This window comes from Pelophylax lessonae (genome assembly GCF_965119305.1).
Source record: "Pelophylax lessonae genome assembly, chromosome: 2".
NCBI lineage: Eukaryota > Metazoa > Chordata > Amphibia > Anura > Ranidae > Pelophylax > Pelophylax lessonae.
The window spans coordinates 150626295-150647286 of NC_138769.1; the positions used below are offsets into that span (position 1 = coordinate 150626295).

The window sequence follows — 20992 nt, forward strand, 5'->3', positions numbered from 1 at the left end:
GATTGGTGGGTTTGGTTCCACTTCACCAGCCTGCAGAGAGAGCTTTTGATTGGCGGGGCGTCCAATCACATGACTTTGACAGGTCACATCACCCGGTCTCCTATTCTGGTTTTATTTTCTATTCATTTTATTTGTCTTCTGCCTGTTTTGGAGTTCCAAAGCACACAGCATTCAATGCACATTAATAAACCACACCACGAGGCAGGCTCAGTCCTTAGTTGAGAGAAGACACGCCTGCAGTAATAAGGTGAAACTAGATTCAGAAGCGCACACTGGAGAAAGCCTGCCGTGTCGGTTCTTTTACTTCCCAGGCTTGTGTTGAAGAAGCCATTTATCTCCGCCCTGGGCCCTCCTGACCTCTACAAAGAAGGCGGCGCACGTTTTAACACGCGCCGCGGACGCCGCTCAGATGACGCACTTCCGGAAGGTGAGGTCAGATCTTTCCTGTGCCGCCATTTCGGGTTTGGTGAGGTCGGGATCGGTGTGAAGTGGCCCGTGTGCTGCGTGAGTGACGACGGGCGGCGTCGGTGGGCGCCTAGAGCCGGGTTGAAGGGATACTGGGGAGCGGCGACTAAGGGGGGAGGAAAGGGCCATGGCCGGCAATTTCGACTCCGAGGACCGAGCGAGCTGGTACTGGGGGAGACAGAACCGTCAGGAGGCGGTAAACCTGCTGCAGGGCCAGCGGCACGGGGTCTTCCTGGTGCGGGACTCCACCACCATACCCGGGGACTACGTGCTGTCCGTCAGCGAGAACTCCAAAGTCTCCCATTACATCATCAACAGCGTCAGCAACAACCGGCAGAGCGGTGAGTGAGGGGGATGGGACTCGAGGTTACCTGGGGGTGATCAGGTCCTGGCGCTATGGTTCTTAGGGGGGCTAATCAAGGTCCTGAGGCTATGGTTATTGGGGGGGGGGGGGGGGTGATTAGGTCCGGGGCTATGGTTATTAGGGGGGGGGGGAGGTGATCAAGTTCCTGGGGCTATGGTTACTAGGGGGGATGATCCAGGTCCCGGGGCTATGGTTATTAGGGGGGATGATCCAGGTCCCGGGGCTATGGTTGTTAGTGGGGATGATCAAGGACCCGGGGCTATGGTTATTATTAGGGGGGATGATCAAGGTCCCGGGGCTATGGTTATTATTAGGGGGGATGATCAAGGTCCCGGGGCTATGGTTATTAGGGGGGATGATCCAGGTCCCAGGGCTATGGTTATTAGGGGGGATGATCAAGGTCCCGGGGCTATGATTATTAGGGGGGGTGATCAAGGTCCCGGGGCTATGGTTATTTATGGGGATGATCAAGGTCCCGGGGCTATGGTTATTAGGGGGGATGATCCAGGTCCCAGGGCTATGGTTATTAGGGGGGATGATCAAGTTCCCGGGGCTATGGTTATTAGGGGGGATGATCAAGGTCCCGGGGCTCTAGTTATTAGGGGGGGTGATCAAGGTCCCGGGGCTATGGTTATTAGGGGGGATGATCCAGGTCCCAGGGCTATGGTTATTAGGGGGGATGATCAAGTTCCCGGGGCTATGGTTATTAGGGGGGGTGATCAAGGTCCCGGGGCTATGGTTATTAGGGGGGTGATCAAGGTCCTGGGGCTATGGTTATTTAGGGGGGTGATCAAGGTCCTGGGGCTATGGTTATTTAGGGGGGTGATCAAGGTCCTGGGGCTATGGTTATTTAGGGGGGTGATCAAGGTCCCGGGGCTATGATTGTTAGGGGGGATGATCAAGGTCCGGGGCTTTGGTTATTAGGGGGGATGATCCAGGTTCTGGGTGGGGGAGGGGGTGATCAAGGTCCAGGGGCTATGGTCATTGGGGGAGGGGGGAATAGGTCCAGGTCTGTAGTAATGAGAGGCCCAGAACTAGGTTTAAACCCAAAAGCAAACATTTATTGATGCTTACCAATCGTTAGATGTGATGGCTGAATTTATTTTAACTTTTTACATTTTATTTTATTCATCTATTGATCTGGCCAGTATGTCTGTTTTCAACAGAACAAAGTGTCCTGAAGATGTAGCAGTTGGAGAGATGAGACAAACAATTTGCCACTGACAGGGTTGCGCACAATGATCAGCTTTTATTTATGTGAAACCTTTATATGCAGTTACAGCAAACAGGTTTGTCCCTTTTGGGATAAAGTGTAAGCTGGAGTTCAGCCTCAGTCTGTTAGTGTATCTAAATCTGGTAGTACATCCCCCCCCCCCCCCCCCCCCTAGACAGAAAATGCTGCTGTTCAAAGGTGTCTCTGTTGCTCCCTGAGAGTGTAGGACACCTTCATGCAGGAGGTGTTTTACTGGCCAAATCAGGTGAAAATAGAAGCATCCACCACATCTAATAAGATGCAATATATTAGTCTGGGGGTTCATAATAATATTGCCTTAAAAGGGGCAAGGACTGTAGTTATAAGAAGGCTGGGGTGATGAGGGGCCTGGGGCTTTGGTAATGGGGTGGCCTTGCTTGTAGTGATGGGGCTGCTTCATGTCTATTTACATGTTAGTACCTGGCCTCCTTTAACCACTTCCAGACCACCTGCAATGTTCTGTGAATGGGCTGCCTGTACAAATATAACACACTGCTACGTCGTTGCCTTTTTCCGGGTATGGGGCACACTGACAATAAACACAGGGCACTGTACAAAGGGAATAATCTGTTTCTTCTCCCTGCAAAGGGATAAGAAACCAAAATCTTTTGTAAAAGACAGGACTCATTACACAAATTACATTTGTTAGGTACACATTTAACCCCATGACTACCCAAGATGTTAATCTCTTTCCAGCCAGTGTCAGTACAGTGACTGTGTATAGTATTAGCACTGATCGCTGTATTAGTGTTACTCGTTGTCAGTGGTAGTTCCCACTGTGCCCGGTTTCCTACCACACTCAGTCCCATTATAAGGCAAAAAATAATTCAGTATATATACCATAGTTTATAGGCACTTATTGAGATTTTTTTTTATGCCAAAGGCATGTAGCTAAATTCATTTTGGACAATTTATGAAGAAATTTTATTTTTTTTATAGTGGAAAGTAAAAAAAGTTTCTAAAAATTTTCGGCCCTTTCTTTAATTTTATTTAATATAAAAAAAAAAAAATCAGTGGTGATCAAATATCAATAACAGCCCATTCAGACTGGCGCGACACGCCTTTGTGGGGTGACCTGTGAAGTCGCGGTGCACAGCGTGCAACGTGACTTCGGCGCAATTTGCACAGACTTCATATAATTGAAGTCAATGCAAGTCGTCTCCAGGTCGCCCCAAAGTAGTACAGGACCCTTTTTCTAAGTCGGAGCGACTTGTGTCGCTCCTATTAGAACGGGTCCTGTACTACTCAATGGGACGCGACATACCGCCTGACAAGTCACGCTAGTCTGAATGGGCTCTTAAACGGAGCTTTATTTGTGGGGAAAAAAATATTGAAGTTTGAGTACAGTATTGTATGAATAGTGTTACCAGTTAAATTAGTTTAAAAAGATAAATCATTTTAAAAAGTAATTGATGTCAGCAACAACATGTCTCAAAGTTGGAACAGGGCAATAAAAAGTAGGTGGTACGAACGAGAGAGAGCTGGAAGAACATTTTGCAACTAATTAGGTTAACTTGCAACTGGTCAGTAACCTGATTGGGTAAAAAGAGCATCTTAGAGAGTTGATGTCCCAGAAGTAAAGATAGGCAGAGGTACAGCAATCTGGGAAAAGCTGGGTATAAAAAAATTGTCTACAATTTCAGAATAATGTTCCTAAATTTAAAATTGCAAAAACTTTAAATATAACATCCAAAGCTTCCAAGCATCTGGAGAAACCTCTGCTCAAGGGACGAGGCAGAAACGCAGTTTTGGAGGCCCCTGATAATTCAGATACTCTATTCACATACTGTATTGAAACAGGCATGATTCTGTGATGACACCACTGCATGGACGCTAAAAATCGATCGACAAAGACCGCGCATGCTCAGAAACACTAAAAAAGCACAGAAAAAGCCTGGCTGCCATTGTTTTTGTTTTGCACCATCTGATACGTAGCTAAGCAGCCAAGAAGCTTTTCCCGAATCGTACGACAAAAATCATACAGTTTGTACGCATTGCTGAATTAGATGTTAGTATCATGCAACAAAATGCAAATAAGTCGTACGATTATCAGAACGTGTTCGGGGCATAAGTTTTTAAGAGGTTAAACTACCCTCAGGAGGAAGTTCATTCCTTTGATCTAAAAGAACAAAATGATAAATTGTAAAACATTGTTTATAGTTATCTAGCAGTATTAACAATGTTGATAATCATTTGCCAGAGTTTTTTTTTTATTTTTTTTTTCTGAGACAGCTGTGAGTGAGCAGACAACTCTAAGAATCGAGGACATGCGGTTTTAAAATCGTGCGGGGTGGGGAAATCGAGATCACGATTTATTAGGCCCCTTTCACACAGTCGGACCGTTCAGATCCGCCTGTTCGTTTTTTTTGGCGGATCTGAACGATCCCCCCCATGCATTCCTATGGGGCATCGGAGACATGTCCGCTGACATCCGATCCGTCATATCTGGACAGATGGAAACCCTATTTTCCATCCGTCCAGCGGATCGGATGAGAACGGACCGGCGGTCCTTTCCCATCCGATTTCCCCCATAGAGATGCATGGGGAACTGACAGCTGTCCACACACAGCTCGGAGACACAGCTGTCATCCTTCTGCTCAGCGGGGGATCGGCGGATCGATCCCCCGCTGAGAAAAGCGGAGTCCGTTTGACGAACATAATGTGTGAAAGAGCCCTTAATCGTGCAGCTCTAATGGGCAGTATAAGGATTTAAAGACACTGTCCATCCTCTGAACCATCTGTATGTGTGTACTGACTTCTTAGTGTAGGCATTCTCCTCTCTATGAACAGCTCAGTGCCTGGACATTTCAATGAGCTCTGTTTTGTTTGTGTCCTCCAGTTTTCCGGAAGTTGCCATTTATGCACTTCCAGAACTCATAGGGGCATATTTAGAAATCTGTATGACATTCACTGCAGGTGAATCTTCTAGGTGCATACATCAGTGCTTGATTCACTACCAGTACATTTTTGGTGAAAGCCGCATTCAATGTTTAGAAATTTGCACCACAATGAAAGAAAGTAATGCTGGGTTCCAAAAGTTACATTAACTCAGGTACACTTTAAATTGCAAATCTGAAATAATGTTTGCTTTGAAAAATAGCAAAAATATGAATTGCCTTATTTTATGCTAAATCCAAAAAGCAAACGGGTTGGGAAGCCGACCTAAAAGAGAAATCCTTGCGGTCCTTTTAGGGTAGGCATGAGATGCAGTGCCAAAGAATGATACTTTGCAGGCTGGGCGAGTACTGAGTGGTGCTTCAGCAAAAGTACACTGCAGTATTTGCTATTTTTCAGTATTCAGTAGATTTTAGCCTACAATTTATTTCGAGAATATTTGCATGCGGAGTGCCTTTTTTTTTTTTTTTTTTTTTTCTGACACTGCAATGATGGTACCGAAGACCATCTTCCCTAGGTGTAGATGGCAGTGTTTTGCCCCATTTACACCTTCAAATGGGGCTGTTGGCATTTACTCGTAGGGGTTTCTGGGGATTAGCTGCAGGCAGCAGCCTCATTGACAGCTGTGGGAGTCTGACAGCTTCCACAGCTAATCGTGCCCACTCGCATGAAATCACTCATGTCATGCAGATCATTCACAGGTAATCTCTTAATAAGCAGGTACATGCGTGTGGCTTCTCAGTTATGGAGTACTGTGAGCCTAGCCTACTTTGTGGCACACCCCCATGGAAGTGTTTCAATGACAAGCTGGACTCCATAGGAGGAATGATGTGAGTGTGTGAGTGTCCTGCCCAGAGACTCAGCGGTACTGGACCACGGAAGAAGCTGGGCAAGAAAAAATAAACTCCGGGAATCCTTCTTTAATTTATGACACTACTTTTTTTCCAGGCCTGGAAACATTTTTGTAGACATTTTGTGGTTTTGTCATGTGTCTTTTGAAAACTTACAATTTCCTTGGAAGGAAAAGTTGCTACTGTTCATGGAATGACCTTCTGTCATACAAAAGTTTATACTACCAATTTGTGGACTTTTGTGACTGTATCCCGAGTACATATCAATACAATGCTGTATGAATAGTCACGTAAACTGTGGAGAAATACAGCAGCTTATGACACATTTATATTCATATTTTACTCACTATTTATTCAGATTGTTAATTTATTCATAAATAATTAATTATATATTTATTCAAATACACCTAAAGCGCGGGGTTCTTCTGTTATACAGAATGTTGGTGACACTGTAAATTTCTATAAATCGTACAGGTTTGTTGCATGGTTATGTGTAAATCTAACCATTCAAGTGAAACCACGCAAATGGAAGTGCACCATAAATGAGCTGCAGCAAGTAAATGTATTGAAAAACATACATGTAAATTAATCAACAAACCAACCACATTATAATATGAAACATAAAAAAGTTCATATAGATGATGTAATCAGTCCACAACCATATGTTGAATCCAGGTAATAGAATATCCGTGTGTCATAGCTCCACTTAAAACACCACATGTGCACACTCCAGTGAAGGTTTCCTTACCTTGAGATGTTAGACTTTGTGAAGACAAGTCTAAAAACGCCTATGTGGTAATAACCTTCCAGTTGGTATCCAGCTTCCCTGCACAGGTCCTCCCTCAGACTCCAGCAATGATAACAAAAAGAGCACCAGGCCCAGGTGTAAAATCACGAGTTTTATTGAGATACCAAATTAAAAACTCTTCAAACATGGCTGGCATGGAGAAGGGACTCCAATCCCCACAATCCAGTGGAACAAAACTAGAGATGCACTGAAATTTCAGGAGCCAAAACATATCCGCCGGAAATGGTGTTATCGACGTTTTGCAGGTAAGAGACAAAGATGCCAAAAACACATGTTTTTGCTGCACAATTTCTTTTTGGTGCACTTCTAGACAAAACCTAAAAGGTGGTATCCTAACACCTGGTTAAGTTTTACGTACAAAACATAACCAGAGGTTGTGATGTCACCATGTTTTACATTTGTGACACTGGATTGTGAAGATTGGAGTTCCTTCTGCGTGCCGGCCGTGTTTGTACAGTTTTTTTAATTTGGTATCTCGATAAAACTCGTGACCATTTTACACTTTGTGGGCCTGGTGCCCTTTTATCATTGTCTGAGTGTGACTGACAGAGGACCTGTGCAGGGAAGCTTGTGATACCAAGTGGAAGGTTATTTCCACACAGGCGTGTTTTTTTTTTTTTTTTTTTTAAGACTAGTCTTCAGAGAGTCTAACCTCTCATGAGGTGTGGAAATAATCAGTTTAGCGTGGCATGTGGTTTAATTATATGTGTATATAGAAGATAACTATTTAGTGGCAGGGTTTTCATTTTGACTGCTTTGTTGAGGTGGCAGATCAGGTGTATTTTATATATTTTATGGCTGTAAAGTTGGAGTATTGAACATATGGTATGTGTGAAACTAAAGTCCTAACGTTTAAAACTGCTGGTAGTTAATTTTTTTTTTTTTGTCCAAGGAACATGCAAAGTATTTGCAAATTTTAAAAATGTTTCTCCAAGCTCCTAGCAGCTTTGCTTTTCTAGCATCTTGTGCCATGTAGAATACTATATATTCTCAATTGGCCCACAATAAAGCCAGGAGCCAGGGACATTGAAGCCTCCTGTATTTATATGGCTCTCCAGTAGTCAAAAGTTGTGTTTAACCACTTAAGCCCCGGAAGATTTTACCCCCTTCCTGACCCGGGGGTATTTTGCGATTCGGCACTATGTGACTTTAACGGACAATTGCGCGGTCGTGCGACGCTGTATCTAAACGAATTTGGCGTCCTTTGTTTCCCACAAACAGAGCTTTCTTTTGGTGGTATTTGATCACCTGTGCGATTTTTTTTTTTTTTTTTTTTTTTTTATCATGCGCTATAACAGGCCTCGACAAACCCCGGGCGCCAGGTCGCATTTGCGACTAGAATTAGCGACCTGGCGCCTGGGGGGCCCTGCAGGAGCTGTCCTGTCCCTTTTGCGCCCCCACCTTCTTTCCCGAGTGCACGGACTTCCACGCCGTCCATAAATTGAGGCCCCGGCTTTTCGGCCTTCTTCTGTTAGATGAGAGGCTAGGGGAACTGGCGCCCTCTTGTGGTGGCCGGGAGTAATGCATGTTCTCAATGCCTTCCTTCTCATCTGCTCTTTGGAAGGAGATGGGAAGTTTTTGCAGGCTTCATCTCTCTGTCCAGTTACCTTTGCTTAAAGGTAAGTGGACAGGGAGTGTGGTTATTATTATTAATTTATTTTTTAAATTAAAAAATAAATAAATAATAATACATTTTTTCTTTTTTTTAATTATTAAAAAAAAATAAAACCTTTTTTTTTTTTTTTTTTTCAATTCTTATTAAAAAAAAAATGATATATATATATATTATTATATATCATTTTTTTTTTTTAATAAGAATTGAAAAAAAAAGAATGTTTATATTATATATATACAGCCGAAGGCCCCTTTCACACGGGCTGTCTGATCGGGTCCGCCTGTCAGTTTTTCAGACAGACCTGATCGGACCCCTCATTCTCCTCTATGGAGCGGTAATCGGAGGATCGGATCAGATGGCATCGGATGGAAAAAGACAGACAGTCTGTTTCCATCCAATTGCGCTATAGAGGAGAGTGGGGTTCTAGTCGTATTTATGTGTAAATTTAGTATCCGTTTTATTAAATAAAGCTTGGTTGTTAGTTTAAAAAAAAAAAAACTGGCTCCTAACTTTTTTAGCTGGCTCCTAGATTTCAGGCAAATTTGTCAAGCCCTGCGCTATAAACAAAAAAAGAGCGTAAATTTTGCAAAAATAGCAATATTTTTCAAATTTTTTTTTATATGAAATTCCCCCCCCCCCAAAAATGTAAAAATCAAAATTTAACATTTTCGGCCAATTTGTTTTATGCTACCTATGTTTGATAAAAAAAATCACAAAAAGCGTATTTTTATTGGTTTGTGCAAAAGTTATCGCGTTTACTAACAAACGGAAAGATTTTTGTTGTTTTTTTAACGCGTAATGGCGGCGATCTGCGTTTTTTTTTTGTTTGTTTTTTTTGCGGTATTGCGGCGGACAGATCGGACCCTTGACTGACATTTTTGACACTTTTGGGGTTACACTTCTACAGTAATCAGTGCTATACATATGCACTGTTACTGTAAAAATACACTGGCAGTGAAGGGGTTAACCTTTTTGAAAGGGAGGGGCTATGTGTCCCTAGGGGCGTGCTTTCTACTGTGATTGGCTGTGGCTTCAGATGTATGAACAGTGATCAACGGTTCTACATAGTAGAACCGTATGATCATCCTTCATACACAGGGGAGAATGACAGGCAGCTTGTTTACACAAGCCGCCTGACTTTCTCCCTCTCCCCCGACGATCGCAGAGTGACCGGCGGACATCGGGTCCGCCGGTCACACGCGCGGGGGGGGGGGGGTGCGTGACCCAGCGGGAGCGCGCCTCCGGCGGCGCGCGCTCGCTCCCTAGACCCTTACAGGCTAGCGACGTAGACCTACGTCGCTTTGCCTGTGAGGGGCTGACTGCCGACGTAGATCGGCGTTAGGCAGTCGGCAAGTGGTTAAACAGGGACGTGAAGTTGTCCATTTATAAAATATTTCTAAGACATAGCATGTACATAGCAAAAATTACACTCTAAAATACATTCTGCTACTCCGGAGTATGGCGATTCCACCTGTGACACCTTTTACACAGCCTAGCCACGTACAGAGGCCCAACATTTAGGGAGTCAGGTGCCCTAGGGACATAAAATTACAAATCTAATTTCCTGACTACCCATTACACTTTTGTGAGGCACTGTAGTGGCCACTGATCTATATATAATTGTAATATGGGGGTCGTTGGCTCAGTGGCAGATGCGTTTTTCCAGTGATTCACTGTCAGTCAGAACTTTGGTTTAAGGGCATGGCAGCCCATTTTTATCAAAGGAATAAGGAAAGTCCAAGTTTCCCACACAGGGGTTCTTCTCCAGTCAAAATATAATAAACCAAAGTAAGTTTCTCAGTAGCAGTACCTCTGCTCTTTTTGCTGGTCCCCAAACCATGAAATCCACAAAGCTGGTAGCTTCACTCTGGCCTTAGTCCTCTGGCCGTCACCTGTCTTTTTTGCAGACACACTTGCTCTGGCTGCCACCTACAGCCTCTGACTCCTAGAGACCTCCTGTCTCTCTTGGGTGGAGTCGTCTCCAACTGGGAGCCCTCCTGACTCCTGGGCCCGACCTTCTGTCTGTCCGGGTGCAGCTGTCTCCCAACTGGGAGCCCTCAGTGCTAATCCTGGGAATAATATGAATCCAGCGCACAGGTGTGCAATCAGCAGGCCTGTCTTAACCAAAACCAGGCGTAGATGTTTAACACGGTGACCTGGGGTCGCCTCTTAGTAATAAAATATATATATATATATATATATATATATATATATATATATATATATATATATATATATATACATACACACACACACACACAGTGGGTACGGAAAGTATTCAGACCCCCTTAAATTTTTCACTCTTTGTTATATTGCAGCCATTTGCTAAAATCATTTAAGTTCATTCTTCTTCCTCATGAATGTACACATAGCACCCCATACTGACAGAAAAACACAGAATTGTTGACATTGTTGCAGATTTATTAAAAAAGAAAAACTGAAATATCACATGGTCCTAAGTATTCAGACCCTTTGCTGTGACACTCATATATTTAACTCAGGTGCTTTCCATTTCTTCTGATCATCCTTGAGATGGTTCTACACCTTCATTTGAGTCCAGCTGTGTTTGATTATACTGATTTGGACTTGATTAGGAAAGCCACACACCTGTCTATATAAGACCTTCCAGATCACAATGCATGTCAGAGCAAATGAGAATCATGAGGTCAAAGGAACTGCCTGAAGAGCTCCGAGACAGAATTGTGGCAAGGCACAGATCTGGCCAAGGTTACAAAAAGATTTCTGCTGCACTTAAGGTTCCTAAGAGCACAGTGGCCTCCATAATCCTCAAATGGAAGACGTTTGGGATGACCAGAACCCTTCCTAGAGCTGGCCTGAGCTGAGCTATTGGGGGAGAAGAGCCTTGGTGAGAGAGGTAAAGAAGAACCCAAAGATCACTGTGGCTGAGCTCCAGAGATGCAGTCAGGAGATGGGAGAAAGTTGTAGAAAGTCAACCATCACTGCAGCCCTCCACCAGTCGGGGCTTTATGGCAGAGTGGCCCGACCGAAGCCTCTCCGTGTAAGACACATGAAAGCCCGCATGGAGTTTGCTAAAAAAAAACACCTGAAGGACTCCAAGATGGTGAGAAATAAGATTCTCTGGTCTGATGAGACCAAAATAGAACTTTTTGGCCTTAATTCTAAGCGGTATGTGTGGAGAAAACCAGGCACTGCTCATCACCTGTTCAATACAGTCCTAACAGTGAAGCATGGTGGTGGCAGCATCATGCTGTGGGGGTGTTTTTCAGCTGCAGGGACAGGACGACTGGTTGTAATCGAGGGAAAGATGAATGCGGCCAAGTACAGGGATATCCTGGACAAAAACCTTCTCCAGAGTGCTCTGGACCTCAGACTGGGCCGAAGGTTTACCTTCCAACAAGACAATGACCCTAAGCACACAGCTAAAATAACGAAGGAGTGGCTTCACAACAACTCCGTGACTGTTCTTGAATGGCCCAGCCAGAGCCCTGACTTAAACCCAATTGAGCATCTCTGGAGAGACCTAAAAATGGCTGTCCACCAACGTTTACCATCCAACCTGATAGAACTGGAGAGGATCTGCAAGGAGGAATGGCAGAGGATCCCCAAATCCAGGTGTGAAAGACTTGTTGCATCTTTCCCAAAAAGACTCCTGGCTGTATTAGATCAAAAGGGGGCTTCTAAATACTGAGCAAAGGGTCTGAATACTTAGGACCATGTGATATTTCAGTTTTTCTTTTTTAATAAATCTGCAACAATGTCAACAATTCTGTGTTTTTCTGTTAGTATGGGGTGCTATGTGTACATTCATGAGGAAGAAGAATGAACTTAAATGATTTTAGCAAATGGCTGCAATATAACAAAGAGTGAAAAATTTAAGGAATACTTTCCGTTAACCCACTGTATGTGTATGTATATGTATGTGTGTATATATATGTATACATAATATATGAGAGATAAAAGCTCCCTGCGCCGGCTGTCACTTATGCTGGTCATACTAAAACAAGTAGCGTCTTCCTTCAAAAACGTTCATTTGATTTTCAACCACAGTGATTATATATATATATATATATATATATATATATATATATATATATATATATATATATATATATATATATATATATATATATATATATATATAATCACTGTGGTTGAAAATCAAATGAACGTTTTTGAAGGAAGACGCTACTTGTTTTAGTATGACCAGCATAATTGACAGCCTGCGCAGGGAGCTTTTATCAAGCCACCTGCCTATGACAAGGGAGTCTGTCATGCATAATATATTACAGTTCTGTCTGAAAATGGACACAACGGTGTTTAATTTTTTTTTTTTTTTTTCTCTTTAAATAAAAAAATTTGATCTTGGAGTCTGTTATTTACCAAGTTCTAATGGTATGTACTGTATATCTCTTCTGTCTGGTATTCTGAGTGGATTAGATTTTTCTCCCTAACCATGTAGCTGGTTATTTATATTTACCACTGCATATAGATTTTTAAGAATAAGTTGCCTCCTTTTTTTTACGGTTGTATTGTATCCGATTTAATCAAAATAATCAACCAGCTAATCAATTATGGAAATAATCGTTAGTTGCAGCCCAACTAACTTTAGTGGGGGGTTTTTTACCAAAAAAATAGCGTTTGAAAAATCGCTGCGCAAATACTGACCTAAAAAATTTCAGTGACCACCATTTTATTCCCTATGGTCTCTGCTAACAAATATATTGATTTTTTTTGGGGTTTGAGTAATTTTCTAGCAAAAATGATTTTTACATGTAGGAGAAGAGGGCCAGAACACGCCTTTGGCTGGAAGTGGTTAAGATGTTTAAAGTGGTGGGCTTTAATGCCGTGCTGCCCCATAAATGGGTACAACTAATGCTTCTGTTTTGTGAGTGCCCTCATTTAGTGTCCCAGCACTGTGACCACACTGTCACCAGCAGTTCCCAGTCTGTTTAGTTAGTTAAGTTGGGCTCCTGAGCCCATAATTTGGAACCCCTTAACCTCTTGTTGCTCATGTAACACCTGTGTGTCAGCAATGTGGCTGGGCCTTAGTGTCCACGCCCTGCTTATGTGCATCCATGGGCACCAAAACCTGTGCTAAGAATGCATAAATAACCCCAACACCCTCCTGTAAGCCCTTGTAATGAAAATGGCCCTGCAAGGTCGTCCTCTCACTTCCCATGCACAGTATGGCTCCATTTTTTTTTTACTATGAATGAGCCATACTCTGCTGGATAGCTGGAAGTCACCAAAGTGGCAGGTCATTCATGGGAATAAATGCGGCCACGGTGCCCATGCACAGTAAGAGCACCTGTTGAAAGCAGTTTTGTTGCTGAGGCTGTACAGTGGCATGGGTTTACAGTAATCTTCACTGGAATGGGGATAGTGGCAAGTATTTTTACTAGGCTGGCTGCACTCAGGTGTGGGGCATTAAAGGTTTAGTAGTAATTTTGAATTTTATTACTTTTTTTTTTTTTCTTCAAAAATCTGTCTAGCTAGATTGCTTTTAACTACAGGAAGGAAATATATATTATAGTACACACACAGTTTAGGTTGTTTGCTCATATTTCTTTCCTATTTTTTACAGGGATTGGCCAGACCAGGTTTCGGATAGGGGATCAAGAGTTTGACTCATTACCTGCTCTACTGGAATTTTATAAGATACATTATCTAGACACTACCACTTTAATAGAACCTGTCTCTAAGTCTAAGCAGTCTGGAGTGATCCAGAAGCAGGAAGAAGCAGAATATGTACGGGCTCTTTTTGACTTTAATGGCAATGATGAAGAAGATCTACCATTTAAGAAAGGAGACGTCTTGAGAATCCGGGAAAAGCCTGAGGAGCAGTGGTGGAATGCAGAGGACACCGAAGGAAAACGGGGCATGATACCAGTGCCTTATGTGGAAAAGTGCAAGCCTCCCCCAACTTCCGGGTCTGCTCTGATTGGAGGTAACCAGGAAAATTCGCATCTGCAGCCACTGGGTGGGCCGGAGCCAGGGCCCTATGCCCAGCCCAGTGTCAACACTCCGCTGCCTAACCTCCAGAATGGGCCCATTTTTGCCAGGGTTATCCAGAAGCGAGTCCCCAATGCCTACGACAAGACAGCCTTGGCTTTGGAGGTATATAATGGGGGCAGCCATGAAGGAAAATTGTATTTTCAAATTGATTTTCCTTTTCAAGTTCAATCATTGTTTAGGCTAAATTAAAAGTAGTATAGATTATTTTTCTGCAGACTGAAGTATGGGAGTTTAGGAAAAGCCATGTTATGAGATTTGTTGTTTTTGCCATTTGAAACTGATATTCAAATCTTACTATGTTTGCCTTCCATAGAGATTTTCTAAAAAAGCATCATCCGTGTTTTTTAGTCAAGTTTAACATAACTCATGTTTATTGGAACGTCTTAAATTTAAGTTAGATGCCTGTACGGTGTACAAGAATAGTTATGCAGCATAATTGTTTGTGGGTTTTTTTTTTTTTTTTTTCATATTTAGACAGAATATTTCTATCAACGGAAACCCTGTGTTTGTGGATACTGCTCCATATATAACTTTCCATGGAGTATGTGACCACCCATGAACATGCTTCACGCAGTGTAAATGTAGTCCTGGTGTGTGCCCTTAACTCGTATTTGTAAAAATGAAGTCAGCTGCTGACTTAATTAATAAACAGACACCCACACCCCTTTCCCAGGGTCCTAAGCTGTTCTCCCCACCCATCTTTGGTCACCGGCATCTTTAACTGCAGGCACCCGGCTTTAATAGCTTGTGGCTTCACAGCCGTGTGTCCACTGCACATGCGAGAGCCACGCTGTGCATTTTGAATGGCCCCACAGTCTTCTGGGACCAATGACATGTCCCAGAGGACTGCGGTAAAGAAGGTGGGCAGGAGAGCTTCTGCTCTGATCGCCTAGGAGAAGTGGCAGCGGGTACCTGTCAAAACCAGGTAGTCGGCAGGGGAGATTCTTCCATCAACGCTGTTTAGCATGCCTTTAGGAATGTATTTCTTTTTGTTCAGTTCAAAAATCTAGAAGCGTATGGCTGACTATATTCTCAACTGTTTTTGATCTGGAGAGCAGTTACTCACAGAGCTCTTGTACTTTGTGCACTCTGCACATTCCTAATTTACTTCTATAGATAGTACAAAATATCCAAAGGATTGAGTAGAGAGCACACAATGCTTGTACTTGTCCAGCTCTGAAAATATTGATAAACAACTCTGACTTTGTGGGTGATGCCTTACTGTATCAGAGACGGGTGAGTGTAAGACGGGCAAGGGGCTGGGGGTACAGAATACACCAAAAGTGCAGTTACATTTTAAAGTGGTTGTAAACCCCTCACATTAAATATGAAAAAAAGCATATCCCTCTAGCAGGGGTGGGGAACTTTTTTTTTTTTTTTTTTTTTTTTTTTTTTTCTACCAAGGGACATTTGGATTTTTGTAACATTATTCGGGGGCCGTACAAAATGTATGCATAAATGTAATAGGCATTGCTTTGCGGCAAAAAACGCTGTAAAAACATTGCGTGACTTTGAGGTCACAAAAGTGTGAAAGGGGCCTTTAGTAATCATGGTACAGCGTGCCCCCTTTCAATGCGGAGTGACCACAGCGTGCCCCCTTTCAATGCGGAGTGACCACAGCGTGCCCCCTTTCAATGCGGAGTGAGTGACCACAGCGCAGAGTGAACAGCGTGCCAAGCCCCAGTGCACTTGACTTACCTGTTGTAGCGGCGGCTTCCTCTCTTCAGTCCTCCCACGTCCTGCCTCCTCCTCGGCCAATGACATTGGCCAAGGAGGAGAAGGATCTGTGAGACGGTAGCGAATTTTCATATGCTATTGTCACACAAATGGGCGGGCTTGAGGTGCATTGCTCTGCGCCTCGGGTCCACCCTTTTCGGAGATTCAGTGTCAGAACGGAACGGAGCAATCGGCTCCTTCTGATACAGCGGCACGGGGGGGCGGATCGCAACGATTGTGCAGGTCAGACAGAAGGATCGTGAGATTCCCCACCCCTGCTCTATAGTGTCTACTTGTCTCAGTACAGAGCACTAAATGTAATTTCTGTCTGCTGCCTCCTTTATTTATTTCCTGACCAGCATGAGGTAAGAATGTGGCAGGTGAGGGCGCTCCAGCATGCAACCTGTGGTTGACAGCCTTAGCTTTGTTCCTCTGTGCTGTGTGAAGGGGAGGTATCCCTTCCCTCTATTCGGGATTCAGAGCTCCCCTCACTGAGATCTACAGAGTATGACTTCAGCTACCCACCCCCTGCTTTCTGGATGCTCATACGTGCTGTATAAATTCTGCAGTTTGTATGACTGTCGCAAAAAGACTGCAGTTATATAAACAAGTACGACTTGTGTGGGAGGATTTGTTTAATCTGTGTATCACCTAAGGATAGTCACTTCACTTGGTATGTGTAAGGGTTTACAACTATATCAAGTGCAGTAAAATATTGACAGCTTGGTTATCATGCAATGTAGTAGAACAGACCTGAGATTTCTCATGCCATGAGACCAGTGTTAAAATTGGATGCGTCCTTGAACTAGGCACTCCAGTCTTAAAGCAGTGTTAAACCCAATAGCATTTTAGTATATGACAGCTGACCAATCCTTAACCACCTGAAGACCAAGCCTTTTCTGGCACTGTTACAAGTTTAGTTTACAAGTTTAAATCCAGATTTTTTTATTTTTCCTGGAAAACGACTTGCAGCTATACCTCACATGTGGTGCGAACACTGTTTACATATGCGCACGCTACTTTACATGTGTGTTTGCTTCTGCATGCTAGCCTGTAGGTAAGGGAGCACTTTAAATTTTTTTTTTTTTTTTATCACTTTTTCTATTACAAGGAATGTGAACACCCCTTGTAATAGAATTGGGGATGACAGGTCCTCCTTTATGGAGAGATCTGGGATCAAAAAGACCCTTTATCTGACTGATTTACCTTTTTAAAAGCAAAAGATCAAAAAGTGATCCTTGGCTTTAAAAAATAAATAAAAATGTATCTTTCTTTTTATTGACGGACACAGCTCCATATCTTCCTGACCGATGGGTTTATGCTGCTCTCCATAGGAGTAGGACACTAGGCTGAAAACATTTTGACCACGCCTATAGGGCAGTCCCAGGGGTGTATACCCCCACTTCCTGCTATAGGACTTCAGTTTTTTTTTTTCTGCCTAGTCAGGAGTAAGTACCTAGTTCCTTGCTGGGATCTCTAGTATTTTATTTTATTTTTTCAATTTTATTTTCTGTTCCTTTCAGAACTACAATCAACTGCCGGACTGGGCAACGGACTTGATATCCTAGATCTTTACGGTCTTCCCAGTCTGGCCAGCACGCGCAACGCGACCTTAGCTGTGCGCTGGGTTTGTCGCAACATATCCTCACTGGACGGGGGATGGCCAGCGAGTTAAACGTCTCTTGAGGGCGCATAGCCCTGGTCACGATCCCAGTCATGCTTACCTCTGACCCGCAGCACCCCCCATGCCAAGATGGTGGGTGGTCTTTCTGGAGTGGTGACCACCTGGTTCCATGGTGTGGAAAGTAGTGTCCCTCCGCCGCTCTGGTGGCCCCTCGGGGTAGATGGGGCCCCTTCCCTGGGTTGGTTGGACCCGGAGTGCTCTTCTTTCCCACTTTATGCTCCCCCTTAATATCGCGGTCCTTCTGCGGACCACCCCCCATTCACCAATACCTAGTTCCCCCTCCGGGGTGGCCATGCCTGATTTTTATGGTGGGGTTGTCTAGCGGGTGCTGGGGGGAGGGGGCACCGCCGGCGGCACAAATGTGGCTTTTTTTGGAGTGGGAAGGTCCTGGTGGGGGTCCCTAGCGGGGTTCCCCTGGCTGTCCAACTGTACCTAGTGGTCCTTGGAGGATCCTGGGTGCTGCGTGCAGCCGTCATTTTGTTAATGGCTACTGTATCGATCGGTGGCCATGTTTGTGTAGTCCAGCGGCCATTTATTTGTAGTTTCCCATTATCAACCGTGGCCATGTTTTTGGAGACTATGGGAAGGTGATTCGGCGGTGGGCCTCTAGTGGCAGTTCTACGAACTTCCTCTTCCTCTCTGATCACTGCACAGCATGCAGCCTGACACTCTGCATCTGTGGAGGTGGTGAGTCCCTGCAGGGGTTATTTGGCTCTATCTTACAGCTGTAGCGATTCTTGGTGCACAGGGACTTTTAGTACTGCTGGTGAAGCGGTGGGCTGGTTTTTGTTTTGCTTAGCAATTTTACATATTTTGCTAGCTGTTCCAGGTTAACCCATGGAGTCCCTGGAGCACGTGTTACCACCTGACCCCCTCTCTGAGGCTGCAGGACCTGCTAGGTGCCAGTCCACCTTATCTGCTATGACGGCGGACCTGCAGTCACTGGTGTCTAAAGTAGATTTGGCCCATCAAAATGGGACGAGTAAAATGCATCCTCTGCCCCAGATTCTGAAATGGATTTGACCTCCGCGGACATGAGTCACTCTTTTGGTTCTGTGTTCGCGCAACCCTGAGTGTTCTGATAGTGAGGATGATTCCTCTTTCACTACAGTCGTGCATGAAAAGGCGCTGGTGGATGCATTGATTGTATAAGTGCAGGAAACCTAAAAATTGGAGGACGCAGCTACTACTGCGTCAGCTGCGATGGTGCAGTTTGATACCCGCAGAAGCTCCAAGGTGGCAAAGGGATTCCCCTTTCCTGCTTATTTCGACAACATTGTCCAAGTCAGTGGAGTTCCCCCAATCACACTGTCGGGGTGGGTTTTTCCCCCATTCCTGCTCGGTGTCCGTGTCTTGGAGTTTCTCCAAAGAGGTGTAGATCAGCGTTTTGGCCTTGGGTACCATCAAAAGCCGGTAATCAGCCCTGGCGATTTTTCTTTTAACGCCGTTGGCCATAAATTACTTGGTTCGAGCCTTTGTTTAGGGGGTCCGCCACCTTGCTCCCCCCTGTGAGGTCTCCGTTGCCTCTGGGACCTCAATTTGTTGCTGTTGATTCTTCAGAAACTGCCCTTTGAAAATATTTGTGAGATTCCTCTGCTCACTTTGACATGGATGGTAGCTTTCTTGGCAGCCATTATTGGCTATGCGCAGGGTGTCGGAGCTGGCTGCGTTGTCCTGTCCAAATTACCTGGTGGTTCACCGAGGCAACATGGTGCTTTGTACCGGTCAGTTGTTCCTTCCTAAAGTTGTCTCTGGTTTCCATTTTAAATGAAGACATTAAGTTGCCTTCTGTGTCCTAAGCATCCTAAAGAGATTGCCTTACATTCTTTGGATGTGGTTCGGGCAATCGGGGTGTACCTGACGGCAACTGAGTTGTTCCGAAATGGGGTTCTCTGTTTGTCCTTATGGCTGGACCCCGTAATGGGATGGCTGCGTCTGCTGTGACAATTTCCAGATGGATCAGACAGGCGGTGGTGCAGGCCCATTCCGATAAGGGTCAGGATCCTCCTTTCCCTGTTAAGGCGCATTCTACGAGGGTGCTTAGTGCCTCCTGGGCCTTCCGTCATCAGTGATGCAAGTATGCAAGGCAGCCACATGGTCGCCTGTGCCCACTTTCACAAAATTTTATAAGGCGGATGTGTTGGCAGCTGTGGATGCTTCTTTTGGCCGCAAGGTTTTTTTAGGCCGGTGTTGGAGGTTTAGTCCTCATTGAGCATGTGTGTATTGTTTTTGTGAGGTGAGCTCCAATTGTTCCTGGTTGAGCTCTTGTTTTTGCCTGGTTGGGTATGTTTAGCCTTAGGGAAGTTTTTTTTTTTTTCCTTGCTGTTATTCCCACCCTTATTCACACTGCTTTGGGATGTCCCATCGGTCAAGAAGATATGGAGCTGTGTCTGTCAATGAACGAAAGCGAGAACTGGATTTGTCTTACCATAAAATCCTTTTCTCTGATGTTCGTTGACCGACACAGCACCCGCCATTCTATTGAGTTGGGTTTTATGTTCTTCTGATACCGCTTGTTCCAAAACTTAAGTCCTATAGAAAGAAGTGGGAGTATACCCCCCTGGGACTGCCCTATAGGCGTGGTCAAGAAGATATGGAGCTGTGCCCATCAATGGGAGGAGTACACTCCGCCGATCAATATCAGGGAAGTATTTTACGGTAAGACAAAAATCCAGTTTTCTTCCGTCCTAGAATGAACATGACATCCAAACATCACTCACGTCCTCCTTAGAGGCAATCGGAGACTATCTAGTCTCTCACTATGGAAACGGTAAGCCTGAGAACACCAAGCGGCGGGAGGGGGGTGGTGGGGGCACGCCCCCTTCCTGTGCTTTGAAAAAGCGATCCAATGAGCTATTTAGCTTTCATGAAAAAGCCAGCCGCTGGCTAAAAAAAAAATATATGTGGTGATTATGGCTTAATGTTTCAGCCATAACCCTGATAAACCACTTGTGAACTGCAATGTATATATAAATGCTGCATTGGGTTTTTCCTTTCACCTAATGATCAGGCCAGTAACACTCTGGATGGAGGAGCAACAGAGCTGCTCTTGGAAAGCAGCATTGTCAATCTGGGGAGAGTGTACTGTAGTTGGATGCACTAGCAGATTTAGATGGATTTACAGATTAAAGCCGAAGTCCAGCTAAACTTTTTAGGCAGGTAAAGCAACGTGTTTGTTTTTTTGTTTTTTTAATGGTTGTGCTAAGATGCCTGATTCCAGACCTGTATAACATATTTATTTTTTTAATGATAAAGATTAAGTAGCTCTTAGACAGTTGACACGGTGTACAGGTCCCTCTCAAAAAATTAGCATATTGTGATAAAGTTCATTATTTTCTGTAATGT

At 44.2% G+C, this 20992-nt stretch overlaps 1 protein-coding gene across 2 annotated transcripts in view; it reads left to right on the forward strand.

Annotated features, from left to right (window-relative positions):
- Positions 1–435: 435 nt before the first annotated feature.
- The window catches only part of CRK (CRK proto-oncogene, adaptor protein), a 38959-nt gene continuing 18402 nt past the window's right edge, over positions 436–20992 (forward strand). Inside the window, exons 1-2 of one of the 2 annotated variants that reach the window (XM_082247801.1) lie at positions 436–806; positions 13817–14349. In XM_082247801.1, coding sequence (XP_082103927.1) covers positions 593–806; positions 13817–14349 — 747 coding nt within the window. In that variant the 5' untranslated portion in view covers positions 436–592. The remainder of the gene's footprint in view (positions 807–13816; positions 14350–20992) is intronic. The other variant, XM_082247802.1, reaches the window with a different exon arrangement.